The sequence below is a fragment of the Balaenoptera physalus genome, assembly GCF_965194825.1.
Source record: "Balaenoptera physalus genome assembly, chromosome: 3".
Taxonomy (NCBI): domain Eukaryota; kingdom Metazoa; phylum Chordata; class Mammalia; order Artiodactyla; family Balaenopteridae; genus Balaenoptera; species Balaenoptera physalus.
In genome coordinates this window covers 60824430-60849479 of record NC_138890.1, presented here as the reverse complement: position 1 = coordinate 60849479, position 25050 = coordinate 60824430, and the positions used below count along the sequence as shown (strand labels likewise).

Here is a 25050-nt window from a genome sequence, read left to right as displayed (position 1 = left end):
TTCCCCCTACCCTCGTGAGGGTGGGGTCATTGGGAAGAGGTGAACATTGGGGGTTGCTAGGGTGGGGGGCTATATTTAGTCAGTCCTGCAGAGCCAGGGGGCCCCTGGGAGCAGCTGTTGGTGGGGGGGCAGACAGAGGCCTAGAGCTGCATTTAGTCTGGACAGAAATATCCTCCCCCCACCCACCCACCCACCGGCTGGGCGGCCAGGCTGCGGGCTTGTCCCCTGAGGGGCAGCTTGCCTGGGCCTGGCGGCCGGCAGGACAGCAAGATGACCCGATAGGCTTTTCCCAGCTCAGGTTTCGATGAAACAGGAACCGGAGCCGTAGCCTGGGCTGTGGGGGCCAGGGCTGCCTCCCCCCCCCCCGCTTCTCCCCTTCTCCCCATGATGCAGCCTCCCCTTCTCAGAGGCCTGGGGAAGCAGCAGGTTATTTATCAAGCTGGCCTCCCTGCCGCGTCTGCCTGAGCCTCCCCCCCACCCCCTCCCTTGCGCTGGCGGCATGAGCCCAGCAGAGCAGGGTGAGCTAGGCGGGCTGGCGGCGGGATGAGCTCAGGAGACGTGAGTCACCCCGTCCCCAGCAGCCCCACGAGGCCCTGCGGCCTGGCAGGCAGCGCGTACTCACGCACGCCCCGCGCGGCACCCCTGGGGGTGCACGCTTGGGACAGACGGTCACTCAGCACACGTCGTTTCACACGACCCAGCACACACGGCTGACCCCCACGGGCACGGCCCAGTCACATTCACTGTGCACACTCCAGAAGCACGCTCTCTGTCACACTCACGGCCCCAGCCTCTGGCGCACCCGCACACTGGCATGCGCAGAGGCGAATGGATAAACAGAGTCACACGTGGGCGTGCTGGGCCCCTGGGAAACAGCTCCATTAAGGCAATTGTATGTCTGCTCCATCCTGTCACGGCCTCAGGCCATCGTCCTCCGGCCACAGCTCACCCAGATGGTGCGGAGAGTTGGGCCAGTGCCGCTGACCGCACCAAGCCTGGCACACACACGCGCACTCGCAGCGTGGTTGAGGCTCCATTCACTCAAAGGCCCCTGTGTAGGCTCACACAAAAGAGGCCCAGCCCTCGGCCATGTAGAGTCAGCTGAATTCTACAAGGTGGGCACGGGAAGGGAGGCGTTTTCCCACCCCGCAGGCTGGCTCTCTGGGGGAGGAGGCCCAAGTCTCGGGCGTGGAAGTGTTAAACCCACTTGCCCTCCAGTATGGGGATCTCTGGTCCAGGCAGAGCCGGTTGGGGGTCGATGGGGGAGGGATGCAGAGGAGCTAGGAAGAGGAAAGGCTGGAGAAGGAAAGCCGTGGAGAATCGATTTTCCTGGGAGCGCCAAGTGGCCAGCTGCTCCCCCCACTCAGGGAGCTGGGTCCTTGGGAGATTGGGGGTGCCAGAGACTGGGGAGGAACGAGACTCCCTTGATCTAGGGGGCTGCGCCTCAGGAGTCTGTCAGCTCACACTCCCTGCTCACCCTGGCACCCGCTTTCCTCTGTCCTCTTGGTTCCCAAGCTCCTCATCATCCCCTCCTGCCCTGCAGCCAGCACCCTGAGACTTAGAATTCGGACTTAGCCCCTGGTTCTTAGTCCCTGGCCTGCAAAATGGATACAGATCTGGCCTGAGTACAAGGAAGGGCTGGGCTGCTGCGTTAGAGGGATGCCCTCAGGGAGTCTCTATGTTTCTGCTGCCTGTTGGGGCTGGTGCCGGCCTTCCCTGGAGTGAGCAGGACTGGGGGCATACCCATTTTTCATACACTGAAAAGTACATCATTTTTCAGATGAGAGAATTGAGTCTGATGGGGATGGCTTCATGGTCATGAAGGGCTTTGGACACAGTCACCTAACACTCAGACTGCAGATCATTCTGGGCCCACAGGATTGAGACAGCCTAGCAGAGGTCAAGGGGCAGGTCGGGCCCATGTTGGCTCCCATCTCCTGGCCACATAGGTCTCCCCCATAAAGGCCTGGTCAGTGGTCGAGGAGAAGAGAGGGGCCTAGGCATCCTGAAGAAAACAAACAACAGTGGCCAGTAAGGAGGACTGGATGTCTCCTGAGCCATTGACTCTGGAGTTGGGCAGGCCTGGGCTCCAAACCTGGCTTGGTTACTTGGAGCTTGATTACTGCCTGCTGTGTAAATCATGGCCCAGTGTGCCAACCTCTCTGACCTCACTTTTGCCACCTATAAAATGGGTATGACCCTTATCTCTGTGTCTTAAAACTGCAAGAGCTGAAGTAGGTGGTGGGGTGTGGTTCTCACCACGTCACAGTTGGATCTCCAGGTGAGTCCAGCCCTCCCCTCCACCTGTCTGCTCCACCAAAGCTGGCATTTTTCTGGGAGTAGTACCCCACAGCAAGGACTCCTTAATTAGAATGTCTTGGATTTACCCTTCTCTAGGACTGTTCTTAGATGACAATGCTGGGGTGTGGGAGTGGAGAGGCTGGGCTTGGGGCCACAGAGAAGGGGAGGGTTGGGAATAGATTGGACCCAGGGCAGAGGAACCTGGGGTCCTTGGGTGGACATTTCTGGGGGCTTCACAGTATTGGTGGAAACAGAGAGCCAACCATGGTTCCAAGACTTTTTCTGTCCCTTAACCCCCAACAGGTAGCAAGGCCACAAGTTAGACTCAAGCAGGGACTTCCAGGTGGCAAATGTGGCCTTTGCAGGGCGGTGAGGGGCTTAGTATACACCTGTGGAAGGGCTGTTGGGACTGTGGGAGCTTGAAGAAGTGCTGACATAGAGCAGGCAGGGCTGGGGGGCCAGGGAGGTAGGAGGAAAGGTTGGCAGGAAGTAGAGGTGGGTTATTCCTGTGGCCAGAAAAGGACAGCTGAGTGCTGCCCTCTTTGTAGCCTTCAGACCCCTACGGTATGCTCACCTCCCCGTGTTCCTGCAGGTAAGAGGACAGGGCAGGGAATGTTCTGTTTCAGGCTGGGGAAACTGAGGCATAAGGGATTGGCTCAGACTCAAAGGCAAACAGTGGCAGAACTGGGGCTGCAACCTGGATTACCCAGCACTCCTGGCTTGAGCTGTCCTTGACACTCACTCCCGTGTTGGCTGATGATGACAGTAAAAATAACAACACAGCTCTCACTTATTGAGCGCCTGTGCATGCTGGCCCCGCGCTGAGAACCTCACATACATCCTCTCTAAGACCCTGGTGGGGGTGGGGCTGTCATGGTGGGCATTTCACAGATCAGGGAATGGGCTCAGCAAGATCAAGCCCCTTGTCTGAGGTCACCTAGCTGGAGGCTGCAGAGTGGGAGAGGAACCCTGACTCCAAACCCCACTTGGACCCTTTCATGGCCTGAACCTGTGCCTCTGGGGGACACCTACCCATCTCCCATAATCCACATGATGAGTAATGTTCTTAGTTGGGCCATCCCCTTCCCCACCTATGCCCCGCCCCATGACTCTCCTAGGGCCCTCTGTTATCTTGGACCCAAGAACCTTGGGACTGCTGACCCCTTAAGCCTGGGGAGGGTGAGCCCTGTTGCCCTTGTCTGCTGCAGACATGATTCACTGGGAGTGGGGTAGGAGTCAGGGCATGCCCCAGGGAGCAGATTGATGCTCCTTAGGGTTGCAGGGATCTCCTTGCAGACAAGTTCTGGGAAGGTCAATTGCTAGTCTTGTGAGAGCTGCTTAGGGGCCTGGTCAGTGTCACACACCTCTCCCATCCCCACCCCCCACCTTCCTGGGGACTCTTTTCCTCTCTCTGGAGAGCCCTGCAGGGAGTAGTTAAGAAAGTGCCCTTGAGCTGGAGCTATCTTCCTCTTCTGTACACAGGGGCCACAGTGACACCCCCCACCGCCGCAATCAGTGTGTGCTGGTTAGCTAAAGAGAGCACCAGGCACAGCGTGGCCCTGGGTCAGGGCTCACTAAAGGTCACTGAGTCGGGTTTATATTGCTGGAAGTTGGTGCTGGCCTTAAACGGAGGGGCAGAAAGTCTGGGTTTGGGGCCCTGTGCTGTGTGGCAAGTTACTTCCCCTTTCTGGTCTCAGTTTCTGCATCTGTAAAATGACTGAGAGTCTGCCCTGCACATTCTCTGAGATGGAGGTAGGTCACAGTCAAGACAGACGCACTCACAGGCCCTGCAACTGCAACTGGTCACCAGGTCACCTAAGCCCTAGGCTTAGGGCTCCTGCAGACCTCATGTCAGCATGGGATCCAGGGGGAGCAAGGTGGGCTCTAGAGATGGGCCAACTTGGATTTTAGTCTCACCATCAACAACTTGGGTGACTTTAACTCAGCTCTGAGCCTCAGTGTTCTCATCTGTGAAATGGGAAGACCATGGTGCCTACCTCTTTTGGCTGCTGGGAGAATAAAACAAGATGGTGTGGACAGAGCTCCTGGCACAGACTCGATCCCTGGTGACCTACCACACCCACCAGCTGTCCTCTTGGTTGCTGCACCACCACCGCCCCACCCCCCACCCCCCGTCTTGGTCTCAGGGCTTCTGGGAAGGAGACAGTGCCAGTCTGCTGGCTCAGCCGGCTTGGCCACTGACCTTCAGAGCACCCAGGCTGTCAAGGCCACCTGACTGCCTGTCGGGCGGGTGGGGGGAGCGCCAGCCAGCTCCTCGCCTGACGCTACCCGCCCCAGCTCCCACTCTCCTCTCCTCTCTGCACGTGTGTGTGAGCTAATTAATCTCAACCCCTTTGGGAAATTAGAACGCTGCAGTCGCGGCCTCCTCAGCCTTGCAGTGCTGGTGCTGCTACTGGGCCCTGCTAAGACCCACTGTAGTTTGGGGGCACCGGGTGGGGGGTGGGGGCAGCAGGATGAGCTGGGAAGGCATGGGTGTCCCTGAGCCCTCCACTTCCTGGCTGGGGGGCTCTGGCTTCTCGGCCCCCTCCCCTCTCATTCAGCATCCATAAGGAGGCCAGACAATCACCCTGCCAGGATGAAACCCAACCCCCAGTGCCTCTCTGACCTCTTCCTGGGGCTAGGATGGTCACCCCCTAGTATGGTCATGTTCCATCTCATTGCGGGGTCTTCTTGCCTGCCCAGCTCAGGGTGATGGAGACAGATGTAATTATGGAATTTTGCTTGGGAAATTAATTTGAAAAAGTTAATTAATTGGTGGTTCCGGAGGTGGCAGGCTGCACGCCCACCTGGTCCTACTGACGTCAGTGCTGACCCACCTGAGACGTGCAGCTTCCTGGGCAGGCTGGGGAGGGAGACCCCGGTGACCTGGCTGGGCAGACCAGTGTCCTGGCCCAGAGGGGACACCTGGGAAGGGTGTGTCACCTGGACTGGCTAAGCTGAACTCTGAACTCTGAACTCAGCCACTTGTTTGTGTGTTCACCAGGCCATTGTCAAGCTTCTACTATACACTGACCACAGTGTCTCAAGTGCCCCCAGCCAACATAGACTACTGAGCGTTTTGTCCAGTTCTTCCGAATCCCTTTTCTCAAGGGAAACCTCTAAACCTATTCCCAAAGTCTTTTCCATAGAGCTCAAGGGACATTATTGGGCCCATTGTACAGATGAAGCAACTGAGGCTCAGAGGATGTGACAAGGCATTCAGCTATATTCTCCAGCAGGATGGAGTAGTGGGTGTATAAAAGTTAAGCTTCTTCGCAAGGTATGAACACTTCCACAGGCAGCCCCCTCCCAAGTGTGTGTGATAGGAGCCTTAAAGTTGACTGTACCCCAAAGAGAGGGCCAGAGAACATGGCCAACCCCTTCCTCCCTGGCATCATTGTGCCGCCTCCTTCCCCTTCCTCAGACATTTGTGTTATCCTGTATGTGCATATGGGGACTTCTCCCACCACCCCACCCTCAGGATGACCCAGCTGGGCTGAGGCAGGAGGCCCCATACCCTAGGGCTCCCTGGGTTATGTAGGGAACCCTACTGCCTCCTGGGTCCCCTGCAGGGCCCCAGACCACAACAGCCTGACCAGGTTCTAGTGTCTGGAGGAGTGTGGACTCGGTACACAGTACCTCAGTACCTAGTCTTTGTCTAGACGGAGGATAGGTTGGGGCTGGGGCAAGAGGTGGCCAGACCTGGGACAGGTCAGGGATATGACCTGTAGGAGGCCAGCAAGGTGAGGCACATGGGCTTTTAAGAGGTTTGGGTCTGGGTTCCCCTAAGCTGTGTGGCCTTGAGTAAGTCCCTTAGCTTCTCAGAGCCTCATTTTCTTCATCTGGGAAACAGGTGTGATCATATATGCCACGCAGAGGGCTGTGGTGAGGCACAGGGAGGTACAACCACTTGAAGCGTCTGACTTTGGCACCAGACTATTTCACTGCCTGGTGAGGCCGGATGGGTGGGAGAGCAGGGAGCCAATGGAACTGTGCAGGTGCCAGAGCCTGAGAAGGCCAAGATTTTGGAGGGGAATCTGGTGCATGTGGTTGGGACTGGAGCTGGAGGACATACGAGGAGGTGATACTTGTGAAGCACCCAAGAGCCAACAGCTAGTGGCCCAGAGCCCTGGGGCCTCTAGGGGGAGTCCATACAGCATCTACTCTTGGATTTGTTTAGTGCGTTTCCTTACCTCCAGGATGTCCCCAGGGACCAAGTGGGCCCTGCAGTTAATTGTGTAGGCCTCACCTGTCATAGTGGTTCAGAATAAAAGTGACTGTCATGGGCAGGCTGAGCTAGGCATTTTGCATCCCATAGCCCTCTGATGTAGTCTGTAGTTCTGGGTTTCTTCAAGGTCTGACCTCTAGCCTAAGGTTTAAATGGACCACACCCATTCCCTGAGCATCCTGTGTGGGCTGGGTATGGGCTTAAAGGGGAGAAACGTCCTCTGCCCACCTTACCTCCAAGAAGCTCCCAGCAGGCGACTGGCTAAGTGCTCGGAGTTCTCTGCACAGACTCTTATTAAACCCTTCTCTGTGTGTGTCCATCCATGTTCCCCTAGACTGGGAGCTTCCTGAGGGTGGGGTCCATGACATCTCTCTAATCCCAAGGCCACCACAGAGTTAGCACTGGGTGGGGGTCATAGGGCTCCTGCTTGCCTATTTGACAGCTGGGCCAATTGACGCCCTGTGAGGACATTGCTCAGCCTTGTGAGGGGCAGAGCTAACCTGGCCCAGATGGGTGTGGGGTCTTCTGCAGGCTTCCTTGGGACCTGCAACTCCTAACTCACCTGGCAGGCAGTGTTCCCAGTGTCCAGCCTTGAGCCCCAGGCTCCTGAGACCTTGGGGAGTGAGGAGTTCTGGCATCAGAGGGTCAGAGGAGAGACCTTAATCTCTCCAAGCCTCAGTTTCTTTATCTGTAAAATGGGGATACTGGTACCTCTTCCTGGTAGTGCTTGGGAGGTGTAGGGTGAGTGGTTAAAAGAGATGTTCTTAGCTTCATGTCTGAAACTTTGTGAGAACTCCTTCTTAAGTGTTCACCATCTTTATTATTACTATTGACACTGTTATTTTGTTATCATTACATTATTATTCACCCTCCCAGGGCCCCAGCAGCTGCGGTGGCTCTGGGCCTGGATGCAGAGCTCTGGTCTACAGAGAAGTTGCAGTTCCTAATTAAGTCAGTGCCCCAAGGAGAGGGCCTGGGTTTTTATTTTTGCTGGAGGATCCCACCTGCCCAAGGCTTCCCCAGGCCCTGTCATCAACTGGGCTAAGGCTGCAGCCCCCTCTCCAGCCTCAGGTAGGGGGCCTGGCTCCCAGCGAAAGCCTCCCCAAATTTCCCCTGCCACTCTCTCTGCCTCCCAGACCTCCAGGGCCATGAATCATTTATGAGGCAAAAATGAAACCAATTAAGAACAAACTTTGAAAACCTCTAATTGCTGTGCCTGGTGGCACCGAGGAATGAGGGAAGCCAGGCCTGTTCGGTGCGGAATCTCCTCCGCCCGGGCCTTCCCAGGCCGCCTGTCCCACCGCGTCCTAGGGCGCCGCGGCCTCCCTGCTCCCCGCCGCCTCCTGGCCGCGGACGTGCCTGCGCGGCTCCGGCTTCTGCGTCTGCTGCCCCGGCGCCCGCCCGGGTCCCTGGCCGACTAATTAGGGCCGGCTCCCCTCCCCGCGCCACCCGCCGCCCACTCCAGGCCGGAGGTGATGGCTGCTGTTCCTGCCGTCCTGGGGCCTGTGCCCCAGACCTGGCTGCCTTGCCCGTGGCGGGAGCCAGCCCTGCTGGCCTAGCTTAACCCAGACAAGCCCAGGACACCCTGTCTCTGAACTGGGAGGCTGGGGGTCCCGGCGTGGGTAAGCGCTGGGAGGGGCTGGGTCACCTGGCTTGAACAGTTCCGTTCAGTCTCGGGGAGAGATCTGCTCCTCCCAGCGGGAGTGGAAGGGGCTGGGGGATGACTGATGAGATAGGGAAGCTGGAGGGATACAGGGGAAGGGATGGGGATGGGGATGGGGATGGGGTTGAGTTCCTTAGCTGTTGCGTTGGTGAAGCGGGACCGACACTTCCTCTCAGCGTTGCCACAAACACAATAAGCGTATACAGATTCCTTAGCCTCAATTTCCCCATTTGTCCACTATCAGGACAGGCCAGTTTTCTCTTGGATTTGTAATTTGAGGAGCTGGGCTTTACATGTCCCCCGCCCGCCCTCTTGGGGGCTGCTGACGGGGTGGAGGTGGGGGTCTGGAGTATGGACCCAGCAGGGCCTGCCTCACTGCCAGGAGCCTTGGGCACTGGTGACCAGCCTGCTCGCTGTGCTGAGGGCCAGGCAGGCCCTGGGCACTCAACGCACGTTGTTTGCTGAAACCGAATTTCTGTGCTTGTGTTTTTCCATAATTATATTAGCAGGTGGGATTTTTCCTCGGGGAAGCGGTGGGAGGGGGAGCGCCATGGCAGTGTCCCCACCCGCTCTGAGCGCGAGCTCACACTCGGCTCTGCCCGCCCGCCTGCCGTAATGATTTTTTAATTATGCAGCCAGTGCTCAGAATTGTTAATCCGCCTCCAGCCCAGCATCCCCTCCAGCAGCTCATACCCCAGCCCCTCACTGGTGTCCCCAGAGTGGTGGTGTCCAAGCCCGAGCCCATCACTGTGCCCGGGAGCACCACCATGGTGTGAGAAAGGGGAGGCCCGGGAAGGCCACAGGGCCACCTCTCCTCCATCTGCAAGTGACAGAACCTGGTGGTGCGGGGCGCCTGTGGCTTTCTTCGCACCCCGCCACCCCTGGCCCCAGCATGGCTCGCTCCCACCAGCATAGCTGTGGCTCTGGAAGGGGGCAGGGGAGTGATCAGTGACCCCAAGGACACGTGCACCCAAGTACAAGCTTCATCTCTGTCACACCCACACTCACACTTGGCTTCTCTTGCACACACACCCTCAGCCTCATAGCTACACAAGCACAGTAGCATGCTCTGTGTGTCTCTCACACACATAGCCGCACCTGAGGGCCAGGGTGCCCTCAGGAGACCCCGGTTGCCGCCTCCGTGCCCTGCAGCAGCCCTGCCCCCACTCTCTTGCCTCCATACCCCCCCCACCCCCCTGCCTGACTGGGTTGCACCCTGAGGTCTCCCTGCACCCACCTGGTGGGGTGGCTGCCTGTGGCTGGGGCCTGCCTGAACCTCCGTCGGCCCAGCCTGGGGGAGGTGGCGGGTTGGGTTGGGGGGGCTGTTCGGCAGCACTGTGGCGGCGGCTCCTCTCCAGGCGCCCAGCTGTGGCATCTGTCAAGGTCAGATAGCGACTCCGGAACCAGCCAGCTCGGCCCCATGGCCCCTCTCGCCTCATTATTTTTGTGTTCCGGGGCTGCAGCGCCACCTCCCTCCCTCCTCCTCAGCCTCCCTCCTCTTGCCTGCCTCCCCCACGCCTCTGCAGGGAGGGCCTGCGGTCTGGGGGCTTTTGTTTTCCAGTTTTTTCCATGCTCAGGCCAGGCAGATGCTGGCCAGAGCCATCAGGTCTTGAACGGCAGACAAGGCAGGTGCCTCCCTTGGGGCTGGGACAGGTTCTTGGCCATTGGAACCCTGGGTTGGTTTCTCAGGGGGACAAACTGAACCTGGGCGGAGCCCAGCCTCCACCACAGCCCAGGCGTACCTGTGGGCAACTTCCTGTTTCCACAGGGGCCCCAGCACCTGGCGTCAGTTCCTGTCTGCACCATCCCCACGCCAGGTGGGCCCCAGACTCACATCCCAGAACCCTTCAGAGGCCCTGAGACAATTCACAGTGAGCGCATGCACGCCTGCACGCGCGCGCGCACACCCTCACAGGCCAGAAGAACCCACAAACATCCAGCCACCACGTAAACCACTCTACTTGGACACACGCACACTCGGTCGTACGCATACATCCACAGATGCAGATAGCTACATTCCACTCATACACACAGGGGAGTCACACAGAGACCTCCACCTCCACTGGTATCTAAGCCCCATGTGTTCATCAGTGCTCAAACCCACAGAGTGACAGCTGAGACTGTACACACACACACCCACACTCTCGTGCATGCAGCGTGCACAGGTTTCTGACACACCTCCCAGGTGGACACACACAGATATACTTGTCCCTAGTGCTGCTTTCACCATACACACTCCAATCCTTGGGGCCTGGTGTTCCTTGAGCAGTTACAACACCCAAGGAGCTTTTGTCCCCTGAGATGCTGAAGTGAGCTTGAGGCTTCCCCTCTGATGCACCCTGTGTGTCCAGGGAGCCCCTGAAAAGTAGGAAATGGTGGTTGACAGATGGGCCACCCTACCCACCTGGCCGGCCTCCATGGATGTCCACCACCTTGGGCACAAGAGCACTGAGATGGAGTGGAATGGGAGGGTTCTGTGTGGGTCAGGATGGGCTTGATGGCGCTGGCTGGGAGGTCAGGCTCAGGGGAGTCTCTCAGGCTCTGTCTCTGGGTCCCTCTGCCCACCTCCAGCCCCTGATTAGGGTGTGTAAGTGTTGGGGGAGTGAGATGTGGACAGACTTCAGGCCCACCGGGGTCTCTGGGGTAGCCCTGGCCGTCACTCACTTCCTCCTCCAGCTGCGGACTGCTGTGACCGCCCCTGAGAGGGGGAGGTAGCTGGAGGTTTAGCAGTGGTGGGGGCCTCCACCCCCCAGGAAACTCAAAACCCTGGGCCAGCCGCGGGTGGCGGGTTGGGGCCGGCACAAAGAGGGCCTCTGTGCAGGCCGGCTGGGCTGCCCGCAGGATTCTGGGGGAGGAGCAGGAGCCGGTTTCCGTCCCATTCTGCTTCCTGCGGAGGCCACCGGAATGCCCGGAGCTCTGGCCCAGCCTGGCCCGTCCGGCCCACCCGCAGCCCCTTCCCCTGTCTTCCTGGGCCCTAAGGTACAGCTGCAGACTTCTCTGCAACAGCATCCCGACGTGTTTTGCCCAGAGCCTGAGAACCACCCCCCAGGACCCTTGAGAAACCTAGAGGGTTCCCCTAGGCTGAGAGCTGAACTGGACCTCACCCTCCAGCCAAAACGTGCCTCGGAGCCCTTGGCCAGTGTTGGAGAGCCAGGCCCTGGAGTCATAGAGACCTGGTTTCAAATCCTGACTCTGCCGTTTATTGACCTTGTGACCTTAGGCAGGTGAGCCTCATCTGTAAATGGGGCTAATACTAGTTAACAAGTTACAGAGAGAATTCAGTGGGAAAATGCATGTGAGATGCTTAGCACAATACGTGGCAGAGAGTGAGTGCTCATCATTAGGGTCTGCTGTTATCGTGTCCTCTGGGAAGATAGGAAAGGGAGGGGTCTGAACGCTCACCCCAATAAGCCTCACATCATCTGGGGCTTGGTCCCAACCCTGTGGCCTGCTCAAAACCCTTCTCTCCAGGCCTCAGTTTCCCCATCTGAAAATCACATCAAGAGCCAGTTCTGGCCTCTCTGATGGGGGCGGGTGGGGGGTGTTCACTATCCGGAGTCTTTTTTCTGTATCTCTCCACCTCCTTCCGCATGGGGCCCTCTGGGCTCATGGCTCCTGCAGTTTGGGGTGAGGAACAAGAACCATTCTTCTCCATTTTACAGATGGAAACTGAGGCTCAGTGTGGGGCAGGGTGTCAAAGTCAACAGGAAGGGACAGGATGGAGCCACAGACCTGGGCCTGCAGACTCAGTCCCCTGGCCAGCCCTATGGATATGTGCCCTGTCCCCACCAATTCCTTGGCCCACATATCTCTGAGCTGGCTTTCCCTGGCTTGTCCAGTGGTGAGGCCCACCAGGAGGGAGGTCCTAAGTAAGTGTGTGGGCTCTGATCCCAGGCTAGTGTCAGCTCAGACATCTCCACTTTAGGAAACCTTAGTCTAAGACCCAGGAGCTCCCAAACAGGGAGGCCATCATTTTCTCCAGATCACAGTTGCTTATCAAACTGCCTGTTCTAAATGGGGCAATCATAGTACTTCCTTCAGAAAGTGGGTATGAGGGTTCGATGAGACAAGCTATGTCCATTGTCTGGCACATAGGAAGGTCTCCATACATGTTAGCTGTTATCCTCGTGGTGCCATGTTACAGATGGGGAAACTGGCTCAGAGGCCATATGCCACGGTCACACAGCAAGGAGGGCCCTCCGGGTCCTTTGACTCTTCCAGAGAAGGAACCTGGCCCAAAGGAGGTACCTGTTGAGGCAGGCCTTGTCTTTATCAGAGGTGTCCCAGGACCCCTGTCTTGTTCCCCAGAGCCCCAGGTCAGGGAATACCTCCTGCCCGGGACCTCAGTGTTTTTTGTCCATGAAATGGGTTTATCCCCTCCTCCGGCTGCTTTTGGGAGCTCTGTAAGGGCGAACAGAGCCCCCTATACTCCTGGGTTTTCTCAGCAGCATGTTTCAGTTCTCAGGCAAGGGGGTTGAGCCTGCCTTGAGAAGAGGGGCATAAAAGGCCAGGGGGTATGGAGTCAGGGAAATAGGATTGCAGCCCTCACCCCCATTCTGTCCTTGGCAGTTGGTCTTGGGGTGTTAGTCTTAGGGAGGCCCTAGTGGTATTGAGGGCGTGTCCCACCCCAGGCCATCTGCTGGGTGCTAACAGTGGTCAATGTGTCCTTGTATGTGTGTGTCCATCCGTAGCTGGATATGTGCCCTGTCCTCTCCAGTGGGGCCTGCATTTCTCCTGGCCTCCAAGACCAGTGTCCCTATGTGTGTCTCCCTGGGCCTGAGTAGGGCTTTTTTTTCCCTCTGGAAACTCCCCAGGCTGAATCATGGAAATCAGAGATGGAAACCCCCCCACACACACACCCAATTGCTCAGCTCAGTTCAACCACCGTAGCCTGTGGTCTGCCCTCCCCGCCACCACTGGCCTGCCCACCATCAGTCAGTCTGTCCATCTTGCCTCCGTTGGAGAACAAGGACACCACCAGCCCATCAAGGTGGCTGGAGGGGCGTGAAGGGGTGTAGCAGGGATGTCAGGAGTGGGCACGGAAGTGTGGGGAAGGGTGCGATGAGCCAGGGTGTGTGAGTCTGCAACCCGGGCCTACATAGACGATGGCGGGCTCTGCTGGGCCAGTGCCTGGCGTCCTGAAGGCCCTGATGAAATGCCACCTCTTCCAGGAAGCCTTCCTTCAGCAGGCAGGACAGCTGGGAGGCTATTCCAGCCAGCAGAGGAGTAGGGGAGGGATGGTGCCTTGTGCAAACTCTGCCGTTGGTATTGGTGATAGTTGCACAACTCTGTAAATTTACTAAAAACCATTGAATGGGTGAATTTTATAGTAAGTAAAAATTGTACCTCAGCAAATCTGTTAAAAAAAATCCTGCCCTTGACCTCAAGCCCCACCCCGTTGGGACCCTGCCAACCTCATAGCCACACCTCACACCCACTTCCCCATTTCTTAGGAACGCTTTCAGGTTCATGTCTCCTTTGGTAACCTCTCCGTATCCTTAACTCACAGGCTAAGCAGCCCCTTCCTCCAGAAAGGTCCCCTTGCCCCACTCAGTCCCCTTCCCGCTCTCTCTTTTCACATCAGTTCATGTGACCATCAGCCCAGCTCCTGCATACCCCTCCAGAGCTGTGCGTCTGTATCCTGCACTGTCCCCCCAGGAGCACAGAGCATGGGGCCGCTATCAGGTAGGTAGTGCAGGCTGTGTGCAACTGAACATCTAGAACATCTCACTGTGGCCACCTGTGTGCATGTCTCCATGCAGACAGCACTATCCCACCCCACAGTGCCTGCCTGTCCTGCCTCCCTCCACCATTGCTGTGTGGCCTGAAGGGCTCAGGACAGAGCCCTGCTGGGGATGAATCCTGGCTCCCCTGGCACTGAGGGTGGAGTGAGAGCTCTGCCACCACCTCTGGTGACCTCATTGCCAGCTGGCATTATGATGTCACTGGCCCAGCATTCCGGGTTCCTGCTTGGGTATCTCCGAGCCCCGCAGGTGGGGACACTCCCCTGGGGTCTGTGACAGCTCATCCCCCTGACCATGTAAAGGTGACGGGCATGGTAACAACCTGTGGGGGTGGGGGCAGCCTCGGGGTAGCTGGGTCACCTTTCCCTGGCAGAACAAAGGCAGTCACAGAGCAGGGTGACTAACACTTTGGCTCTGGGTTCAAGTTCTAGCCCTACTGGGCACCGGCTGTTTGACCTTGGCCTGACAGCTTGAACCTCCCTGAGCCTCAGTTTCCTCATCTCTGAAATTGGTTAATAGTTCCTTTTTCCCTGAGTACTGGGGAGGAGTCAAGGAGGGAGAGAAGACAGGTAAAGCATAAGAGTACAGGGCCTGGGACACAGTAGGTGCTCAATAAATGCTAGCGGATAGGGTCGGTTAGTTAAGGGAGCCTGAGAGTCGGTGAGAGCTGGTTAGGGAGGGACGGTGTCCCATGTCTTTTGGGGCTGACCAGGGCCTGGGGGTAGAGGCAGAGGTGGTTCCACTGTCAGGAGAGGGGCCCCAGCTTTGACTGTCCCTCACTTCCCAGCTCAGCCAAGTGAGCTCCAGCCCATAGGAGGTAGGGCCCACAGCCTGGCCCTGAGACCAGGAACCCACTGACCCCCAGCCCTCCTTCCTTTCTCCTCCCAGGCTTTGGGCCAGAGTGGGCTGGGGCTCGAGACAAGCTGGGTCTCATCTGGGCTCCCCCGACCTCTGCCTCTGCCTGCCTCTCCTGTAGGCATGTCCACCTGCCTTCTCTTGGTCCCCAGGTCCTTGCATCTGGGACTGTCTCCTCAGGGCTCTGTTTCCATGTCTCTCAGATCCTCTAGTCTCTGAGCCCAGTTGCCTCAGTCTGTGTTCCCTATGATGCTCTGTCCTCTAACCTTGACCCTTTGCCCTGTCCTCTCTCAGTCCCTTTCTCTGACCCCACTCCTCGAGTCCTCTTGTCTCGTGATCCTCTGTCCCCACCACCTGTCTCTATTCTTCTGGCCCCATGTCCCCCTCTGCCCCCCAGCTCTCTATGCCTGGGTTCCCCCCCTCACCCCCGCCCCCTGGGCTCTGTCCCCGCCCGTCAGCCCCTGGTCCCAGCTCCCGGCCGGCCCGGCTCCTGCATGGACAAAGGGGTCCTTTGTGGGCTGACCGCGGCTGGCGGGGCGGCGGGGCGCTGGCTCCGCATTACTGATGAAACGGAGCCCTTTGTTGTCCCTCCTCAGGCGCAGTATTTCTTTTTGGGGGCTGGATGCGTTCCTGGCAGGGCCGATGATGGATGCGCCCGCCGCCGCCCGCCTGCCCGCCAGCTTTCCCTCCCGCTCATTCCCGCTCCGCTTCAACGCAGCCCCAGCTCCTCCCCTGCCGCCTGGGCACTGCCAGGCCCTTCCTGGCCTGGGAGGGGGTTGCTGTGTGCCCTGCAGTAGAGGCCGGGGCCTGGGAGAAGGTCTTCTCTTATGTCCTCCCCTTCCATGAGTAGGGCACGTGAGCCCTGTGGTCAGTGGTCCACTGGGACAAGGGCATCAGCTTTTCCCAGGATCTGAAGGAGATGAGCCAGGTACAGGGACAGATCTGGAACAGGCTTGGTTGGGGACCAGGCTTTGGGGACTAGACGTTGGTATCTGTCCACTCTGGGGTTTGAGTTGCCCTGTGTGCCAGTCCCCCTCGTGTACCCTCCCCGCCTTCACTTTCTGAGGCTGACAAACCAGTGTTCTGCCTGCAGTACCTGTTCAATGACATATCACGTCCTCTGGGCCCAAAGTCAGCATGTCCCAGGACCTGGGGTTGGGGGGAGTGGGGCGTGGCTGGGGGGAGTTGTCCCTGAGGAAGGACAGAAAAATGAAAGATCAGAGAGATTCGAAGAGGAGGCCAGAGATGAACAGAACATGAGATTAGGTCCCCACCAAGAGAGACTCGGGATGGAGACAGAAGCAGAGAGACTTAGCCAGAGTGCCAGCCCTGAAAGCAGGCCCGGCTGTGTCTGTGTCAGAGGGAGCTGACTTCTAATTGACCTGCCCGCCCCACACGCAGAGCCAGATCCTGGAACTGGGAGGAGGGAGGGAGTAGAGCAAGAGCAGCGTTAATGCAGCTATCGATTTCTGCCACCAGCCAGCAGGCCGCAGAGGCGGGGGACACACAGAGGGGCTAGGGCGCAGACGGCTTCCCTCCCCACATCTCCAGCCCGTGGGCGTCTGCCTTCTTCTGTCTTCTCCCCTCAGCCTGTGTCTGGGGCTCCTGGGGCTGTGGTCCAGGGCAGAGCAGCTGAGCTCGGATGGGCAAGGGCTAGGTGACTTGGCATGACAGTCTCTGGCCCTGATCTCACTGGCCCTCGTCCCCAACACCTAGCCAGGGTCACTGATGCCTGGAGGGGTACTGATCTCTGAGGACAGGGGCCCAACAGCCAGCCTGGGCTTGGCCCTTAGGAGGTAGAACGGAGCACAGCAATCCTGGGGTATGGGTGACCCCCTTCCTCTTACTACGATCTGACCTCTGTGACACCCCCAGCCCAGTCTGGACACTCTGCCTGACCCTCCTGGGTTTGTCCTGGTGGAATCTGCCAGCTGGCCCAGCTCTTCCTCACCACCCATCCACCTTCACTAGGAAGGAGCTTAGGTGGGCCAGTGCCTGCTGGGGAGAGGCAGGGAGTGGCTGGCTGGCTGCTGATGCCTGCCGTTCACCTAACCCTGGAGACAGAGCTTTTCCCTCGCCTGCACTCACTCCTCCTCGTGGCCACTCCTGAGCAGTCCTGGGCCAGGGACCCTGCCTGCTCGCGCCCTCGATTTCCCCTTCTGTAAGTGTGCAGGGTTGGACTAGATGACCTCCCGGGCCAGGCTGAGTCCTGTGACTGGGGGATGGTGGGGTTGCCTGGGGACAAAGATGCAGTGTGTGCCGCCCCTAAGCCCAGGGCCGGACAGGCCCAGCCAGATGTGCGCCTCCCCCTTGAGTCGCCAGCTGCTCGGGGCTGGGCCCCGTCCTCCCACCCCTCTCCTGGGGGTTGCTGGGCCGTGGCAGGCAGACGCTAGAGAGCCAGGGCTGATGAGGAAACTACCACTCGGCTCCATCTGGAACAGTTCCTTCTAGAGCTCCTGGCCAAGGAGCCTGGCTGCTCACATGCCTTAGTCTTGGGGCCTGAGCAGAACAGGCTCTGTCCTGGGAAGGGGCACCTCAGACACATGGGCGTGGCTGAAGAACAGGCTCCATTCCCTAGAGGGTTGCACCTACTCTCGGTCCCAGCTTGCAGCAGCCAGAGGTCCCTCGGGCCCACAGTCCTCTCTGCTCTCACTGGGACCTCCATCCAGACCCATCTGGGAGCCAGGCCGGCACATAGCAGTGAGGCCTGAGTAGAGACAAGAGTGGGTCCCGAGGTTAGAGAGAGAGAGGGAAGTGTGTGCTGATGTGTGCACAAGCCCCCCACCCAACCCCACCGCCCTGCTCTTGCGGGAGAAGGCTTGTCCCCTGGCACACTGCTGCCTGCCCTCTAGCAGGAGGGTACGTGCTCCTTGAAATAAGGGTTCTGTGCTCTATTTGGCAAACTCTGTTAAACAAAGTCAGTTTCCTTTACCTGCAGAACTTGCCAGGGCCTTGAGATAATTAATGTGTATTAGCAATCTCTAATGAGCATCCATGGGCAGCTTCCCATACTTTTTGGTCTGCATCTCCAAGCTGTTCAGAGACTGTGCCCACCCCTCTTCTCCATAGTAGCATCAGTGAAAGATGAGGAAGCAGAGGGTAACCTCTGAGGTTAATAAAGTTCTCCCGCTCTCTCCTACCCCCAGCACAGGAAGGACTGCCTGCCTCCATCGGGTCTTCCCAGACCCTGGCAGGGCAGAGGGAGACCCAGCTGAGCCTCCACCGTGCCACTTGGTGGCTGTGTATCCATGGGCTAGTCAGTTCTTCTCCCAAACCTTGTCTTCCTCACCTATGAAATAGGATATTACTAGCCACTACTTGTGGGTTTCTTGTGAGTCTTAACTGAGATAGTACAAATTAGAAATTCCTAACTGTGGCTGGCACTGAATGAATGCCTAGCCAGGCTGTGGTGGTTACAGTGGCGATACAGCTGGTGTTGGAGGAGGCCCTGACCCTGTATCCTCTTGTCCCGACAGAGTGAAGACACTTCCACGTGGACGCCTGACCATGTGCCTGCGCTGAGCAGCAAAGCCCACCAGGCATCTCTGTCGTGGGCGGCAGGACCCCGGTGCTCATCTGTGGACTCCCCGCAGTTGGCAGGTTCCCCCACCAGCGGGGTCTGGGCCTCGGCCCCACCATGTCGAGCCTCGGCAGTGGCCCCCAGGACACTGGCGGTAGCAGCAGCGGCAGCAACGCCAATGGCAGCAGTGGCAGCGGTCCAAAGGCGGGAGTGGCAGACAAGAGTGCAGCGGTGGCGGCTGCTGCGCCAGCCTCGGTGGCAGATGACGCACCACCCCCTGAGCGCCGGAACAAGAGCGGCATCATCAGCGAACCCCTCAACAAGAGCCTGCGTCGCTCCCGCCCTCTCTCCCACTACTCCTCCTTTGGGGGCAGCGGTGGCAGTGGCGGTGGCAGCATGATGGGCGGGGAGTCTGCCGAAAAGGCTGCCGCGGCCGCAGCCGCTGCCTCCCTGTTGGCCAATGGGCACGACCTGGCGGCGGCCATGGCTGTGGACAAAAGCAACCCTACCTCAAAGCACAAAAGTGGTGCTGTGGCCAGCCTGCTGAGCAAGGCAGAGCGGGCCACGGAGCTGGCAGCTGAGGGACAGCTGACGCTGCAGCAGTTCGCGCAGTCCACGGAGATGCTGAAGCGCGTGGTGCAGGAGCACCTACCGCTGATGAGCGAGGCGGGCGCTGGCCTGCCCGACATGGAGGCCGTGGCGGGCGCCGAAGCCCTCAACGGCCAGTCCGACTTCCCCTACCTGGGCGCCTTTCCCATCAACCCGGGCCTCTTCATCATGACCCCGGCGGGCGTGTTCCTGGCTGAGAGCGCGCTGCACATGGCCGGCCTGGCCGAGTACCCCATGCAGGGAGAGCTGGCGTCCGCCATCAGCTCGGGCAAGAAGAAAAGGAAACGCTGCGGCATGTGTGCGCCCTGCCGGCGGCGCATCAACTGCGAGCAGTGCAGCAGTTGTAGGAACCGAAAGACTGGCCATCAGATTTGCAAATTCAGAAAATGTGAGGAACTCAAAAAGAAGCCTTCCGCTGCTCTGGAGGTAACGGCGCCTTAGAGGGAGGTGTGTGGGCTCTTGGGTCTGTCTGGCAGTCCAAACCCACCCCCACCCCCATCCCCACCTTTCCTGCCTGGGCAAGTGTCTGGGGGATGCCCGGCCTGTCCCTGGGCTCTGGGGTCCTAGGCCAGGCTCCGAGACACCAGTTCACTGCCCCAAGAGTCAGAGCCACATCCCGAGATGCCCTTAGGTTGTAGTCTGCAACCTAGGCAAGCATGTAATTCCAGGCAGGGACCTAGCAGAATCCCACCAGGCCCCGGGATTCTGAACCCCTCCTGGAGTTCTGGGTCAGGTATTGAGATTCCCACACAGGTCTTAAGTCTCTGACTTTCAAACGTGTCCTAAAGCTTCCAGTCTGTGACCTAAGATTTTGGGACTCTCCCCTGCTCCATATGAGGGGTTCTGTCCTGTAGACCCTCTGGCTTTGAGGGATAAGTCCTTCATTTGCCCCTTCAGAGCCCAGCCTTTCCCCCAAGGCCACCCAAGGATAGAGCAGCTCCAGTGCTGACTGCTGTGCTCTGAGGCCTGGAAGACCCTAGCGCTAGGTACCTAGCTGACCGATTTGGGGTGCCTGGAGGCCCCAAGTTGAGTCTGGCTGCATAGTTGATGGCCAGGGTTCCTATGGGCCTGGAGTTAGAGGGTGGCTTGAGCCTGGGATGTGGGTAAAGCCTGTCTGCTATGGGATTGGCTTTGAGAAGGCAGAAGGGTTCCCATGCTGCTTTCTCTCCACCCCCATGGCAGGGCCTGTCCCCATGCCCCCAGCCATGAGAGCCTAGCTGTGGTGCTAGGCCTGGGTACAAAAGCATCTTTTCAGCCTGCTGTCCCTGCCCTGTCCCTGCCCCTCCACGAGTGGGCTTGACGCAAATGTCCAGAATGGTTGGAAAACAATAATGGCATCCCAGCAATGGCTATCCCCCCCAACTCACCGCAGCCCCAAACCTCGTATCTGTTCTCCTGCCCAGAAAACACACCTGTATGCACACGAAGGCACCCGCTCGCCTCTCATGTAGAGACAGACAGATACACACACACACACACACACACACACACTGTAGCATAGCTCAAGGCACACATCCTTGTATGCGTCCAGTGCACACGCATACACACTCATTCGACAGAAACGTGAACACAACTCCCAGATGCATCATGGCCACCTGCCGCTTGTAGCCTTTGGACCAGGGAAAGGGGTCTTGCCGTCTGGAAGGAGGGTTCCTGGGCACAGTGGCTCAGGAGGCCTCACGGTGCTCCAGGCTCTCCGGTGGCCCAGCGGGTCAGGCTTCTCTGGCCTGGCCAGGATGGCAGGAACTCCAAGGGGTGGCTGCTTTTACTCCATGCCCATTCCTCCGTCATGAGGCCATCCACGGGGGAACGTCTTTGCACCAGGCCCAGCCGGACCCTGACTGAACTCTCTCCTTGTTTTTGTCTCCCGCCCCCGCCAGAAGGTGATGCTTCCGACGGGAGCCGCCTTCCGGTGGTTTCAGTGACGGCGGCGGGAACCCAAAGCTGCCCTCTCCGTGCAATGTCACTGCTCGTGTGGTCTCCGGCAAGGGATTCGGGCGAAGACAAACGGATGCACCCGTCTTTAGAACCAAAAATATTCTCTCACAGATTTCATTCCTGTTTTTATATATATATTTTTTGTTGTCGTTTTAACATCTCCACGTCCCTAGTATAAAAAGAAAAAGAAAAGAAAAAAATTTAACTGCTTTTTCGGAAGAAAAACAACAACAACAAAAAGAGGTAAAGATGAATCTGTAAAGTACCGAGACTTCCTGGGCAGAGAATGGACAATCAGTTTCCTTCCTGTGTCGATGTCGATGTTGTCTGTGCAGGAGATGCAGTTTTTGTGTAGAGAATGTAAATTTTCTGTAACCTTTTGAAATCTAGTTACTAATAAGCACTACTGTAATTTAGCACAGTTTAACTCCACCCTCATTTAAACTTCCTTTGATTCTTTCCAACCATGAAATAGTGCATAGTTTGCCTGGAGAATCCACTCACGTTTATAAAGAGAATGTTGATGGCGCCGTGTCGAAGCCCCTCTGTATCCATCCACGCGTGCGGAGCTGCCGCAAGGAGCTCACAGAGCGGGAGGGAGCAGCCCACCCACCCCCCGGGCCCAGGCCAGCCTCGTTGTACCCGCGGTCCCCAGAATGGGACACCCCCAACCCTAACAGTGATGATTTTGCAAAAACGAAAGTTCTGTTCGTTTATCCATTGAGATCTGGGAAGCTCATGTCTCGATATTTCTGATCCTGGCTACTTCCCTTAGAGAAAATAAGCCCTTTTTTTCTGGCCTCACTAATGGCAACAGAAGAAAGGGCCTCTTTGCGTGGCCCCCTGCTGGTGGGGGTGGGTGCCCAGGGTCCCCCGGTGGCCTGGGCCCCCTTGCCCATGGCCAGCTTCCTGCTGATGAACATGCTGTTTGTATTGTTTTAGGAAACCAGGCTGTTTTGTGAATAAAACGAATGCATGTTTGTGTCACGAAGCACCACTGGCTTCTTGCTCTCCGGTTTTGGGGCCCGGCTTGGGGGCTGTTGCTGGACAGCGGTTGTCTGGGACTATCTTGGGAAGGAGGAAGGATGGCCCAGGGACATTTAGAGTAGGGATCTCCTGGGAAGTGAGGCCGTCTGGATCCAGAAGGGGGGCAAGTAGGAGCAGCCCTGGCTGACGAGATGGAAATGCTCTTCATCTGGAAGTGGCCGGTACTGGAGCACCTCACCTGCCTGATTGTACCCCCTACCTCAGGATCTGGACCTCCAGGGACCTTCACTTACCTGGGGCCACCTTCTCTGTTCACCTGAAGTCATCAGGTCCGATCAGTGCAAAGGAGCCAGCAGTACTGGCTGGGGGTGGGGACTGAGCTACCTGTTCAGGTTCTTATTTGTTCTTCCTTGCAGGGATCTAGTAAGGTGAATCTCCAGGGATCAGTTTTAGCCCAGGTTCATGGGGACCTGGCTGTGCCTGGCACACACACACACACACAGTCACCCCCACGTACCCCCCTTCAGGCCTGGACGTGTCCCTGGCTTTGGCTCTTGGCATCCACCCCACACACACACCCCCCGCCCCCACCAAAAGGTTGTTGGCACAAGGTCGTCTGGGACCTCCAAGACCACATGTCTGGGGAAGTCACCACACAGCCGCGTGGTCTAGGCCAGGGCAACCTGAACAGGAAGGGGTGGCAGCTGCACGCCCCAGCCCTGGACATCACAGAGGCTGGACGTATGCAGGATGCGGCCTCTCATCCACTTGACCAGGAGGAGTTCTCCCCACCCAGCTGCTCTGAGCCTGACTGAGATGAAGCTCGACTTGAGGAAGGACTTCCTGACCATGTTGGGGCCTGGCTTCAGGTGGGTGAGGGCTTTCGGGATGACAAAGGGGCAACTTCTAAAGCTGAGTAGGCGGTCAGGTGGGGGAAATGTCTCTGCCATTGTTCCTGGGAGGAAAGAAAGCAGCCATGTTGGGTGAGGGTTCTGACCCCAACCCCTTCCCGGGTGTCACAAGCTCCCTTCGAGCACCAGGAGCTCAGCAGCCTGGCCTGGCACAGCAGGGGCAGGCGGGGGTGGTGGGAGGCAGCTTTCAACTTCATCTCTGCCTGGGAAAAATTCCCTTTCATGTGGCTGCCTGTGATCTCTCCGGGCGGCTCTGCCGAAGGGGGGGGCGGTCCAGCGGGGAGTAGGGGGAGGTGTTGCAGCCTGGGGCACCCTCGCCCCCGCCAGCACAAGGCAAACTCCAGAACCTCTTAGGGGCGGGGAGGGTCTTCCTTGGAGGAGTGGGGGTGGGAAGCCTGGCCAGCAGGGGCACCTGGGCAGGAGGCCCCTGCCTGCCCCCGCCTGGCTGCTGGCAGCACACAGGCCGCAGATGGCCTGGGCCAGCCCTCATTGGCATGCCTACAGGTGTGGGGTGGACGGCTCCGGTGCCAGCCCCGAGTGGGGGATGCTGTGACTCAGTCAGCCTGTACCCTTCAGTGTGCCAACCCACAGCCTGGCCATGGCTCCTGGGCTCACCCCCCAACACAGAGAAGCCCTGAGTTTGAGGCCCCTCACCTCTTCCAGTTTTGGCCTCTTGTGCTGTGCTTTGTGGAAAGGGTAGGCCAGCCCCTCTGTCTGGAGGAGGCCCAGGTAGGAGTGGGGATAACTGTGAGGTTGAACCATGATGAGACCTCAGTTACCTCATCTGGGAAATGGGGACAGTGATATTCTCTCCTCTATAAAGTTGCCTGATGATGAAATGAGATCACTCTAGGGAAGGGCCTGGCTCATTGTAAGCACTCAGTCAATGGCAGCTGGCGCTGCTATTTTAAAACTATTATTCACCAAAATCTCACCAAGATATCTCCCACCTTCCGCCCAGGGTGTGCATCCTCCCTGAAGCCCCAGCCACCCCGTCTCTCCACAGAGTGGCCTAGCTGCTGCCCTAGCCCTGGGCTGGGCCCTGATCTGGCATGTCTGTCTCTTACTGCTTCTTTCTTCTTCTTCTTTTTTTTTTTTTTTAATTAATTAATTTATTTTTGGCTGCACTGCGCAGCTTGTGGGGATCTTAGTTCCCCAACCAGGGATCGATCCAAGGGCCCAGCAGTGAAAGGGCTGAGTCCTAACCACTGGAGCGCCAGGGAATTCCCTGTCTCTGCCTGTTTCTATCTGTCGCTCTGTCTTGACCGTCCCTGCTGGTCTCCGACTCTCTCTTCTGTGTTTCTCTCTCTTCTGTGTTTCGTCACCTTTCCGTGTATCTCAGTTTCTGTGTGCCTCTTGTGTCTCTACATCACTATCTCCCTGTATCTCTCACCTCTGTGTCTTTCTGTTTCGGGCTCACCCCTGCTGCTCTCCCGTCTGACAGAGAAGTACTTAGAGGCGGGCTCCCCTGTGGAGCTGAATGTCCAATTCCCCTCCCTGGGGGTGCCCTCAGCTCCCCTATGCTACAGTTGGGAGCCTGACCTCCTGGTGACCTGGGAGTCTTCACCTCAAGCACCCCACACCCCGGCTTGGGTGGCAGTGGGTGGTTGGAGAGGCTGGGAGTGAGTGCACCTGGGGCTGTGGAGCTGGAGACAAACCCAGCGTCCATGTAGCTTTGTGTGCCTCTGTGTGTGTGTGTGTGTGTGTGTGTGTGTGAGAGAGAGAGAGATGCTTCAAGGCCCTGACAACCACGTGAGGCCTTGTGCAGCAGCGTGGCTATGTGTGACACTGACTGTGACATTTTGAAAATGGGTCGGTGGCAGTGTGTGGTAGACTGATGTGAGACCTTGTGTAGCCATGGGTTATGTGATGTCAGCAGCCCCACACTTTGGGGTGTTCTGTGACATTGCATGTATAATCCTGTGACATTGTTCAATCCTGTAACAGACCCAGTGTGATACGAGGTTGTACAGCTGAATGTGTGACACTGGATGTGTAACACTGATGCTGTATGGCATGCATGACCCTGTGACAAGACACTGGTGGTCCTCTGTGGTTTGTGATGTGTCTGTGTGACCATCGTGGGTGTGGCCCTGGGACTGATATCAGGGGTTCTATGTGAGTGTGTGATGCTGGCTTGTGATCATGCTGTGACCTTGTGACACTGCCTGGGTGTGTGCTTATGACATTGTGTGTCACTGTGCACCTGTGATCCCCTCAGTGATGCTGACATTATGCACCGTGGTCTTTGTCTACAGCATTTCCTGGGTCTCTGCCCCGACAGCCATGCAACT

The 25050-nt window shown here is 57.9% G+C and overlaps 1 protein-coding gene across 3 annotated transcripts in view; it reads left to right on the top strand.

Annotated features, from left to right (window-relative positions):
• Positions 1 to 21849, top strand: part of CXXC5 (CXXC finger protein 5) — a 33921-nt gene extending 12072 nt beyond the window's left edge. For all 3 annotated transcript variants that reach the window (XM_082454282.1, XM_082454280.1, XM_082454281.1), the window contains exons 2-3: positions 18268 to 19346; positions 20801 to 21849. In XM_082454282.1, coding sequence (XP_082310408.1) covers positions 18429 to 19346; positions 20801 to 20845 — 963 coding nt within the window. In that variant the 5' untranslated portion in view covers positions 18268 to 18428 and the 3' untranslated portion in view covers positions 20846 to 21849. The remainder of the gene's footprint in view (positions 1 to 18267; positions 19347 to 20800) is intronic.
• The last annotated feature ends 3201 nt before the right edge of the window (positions 21850 to 25050 follow it).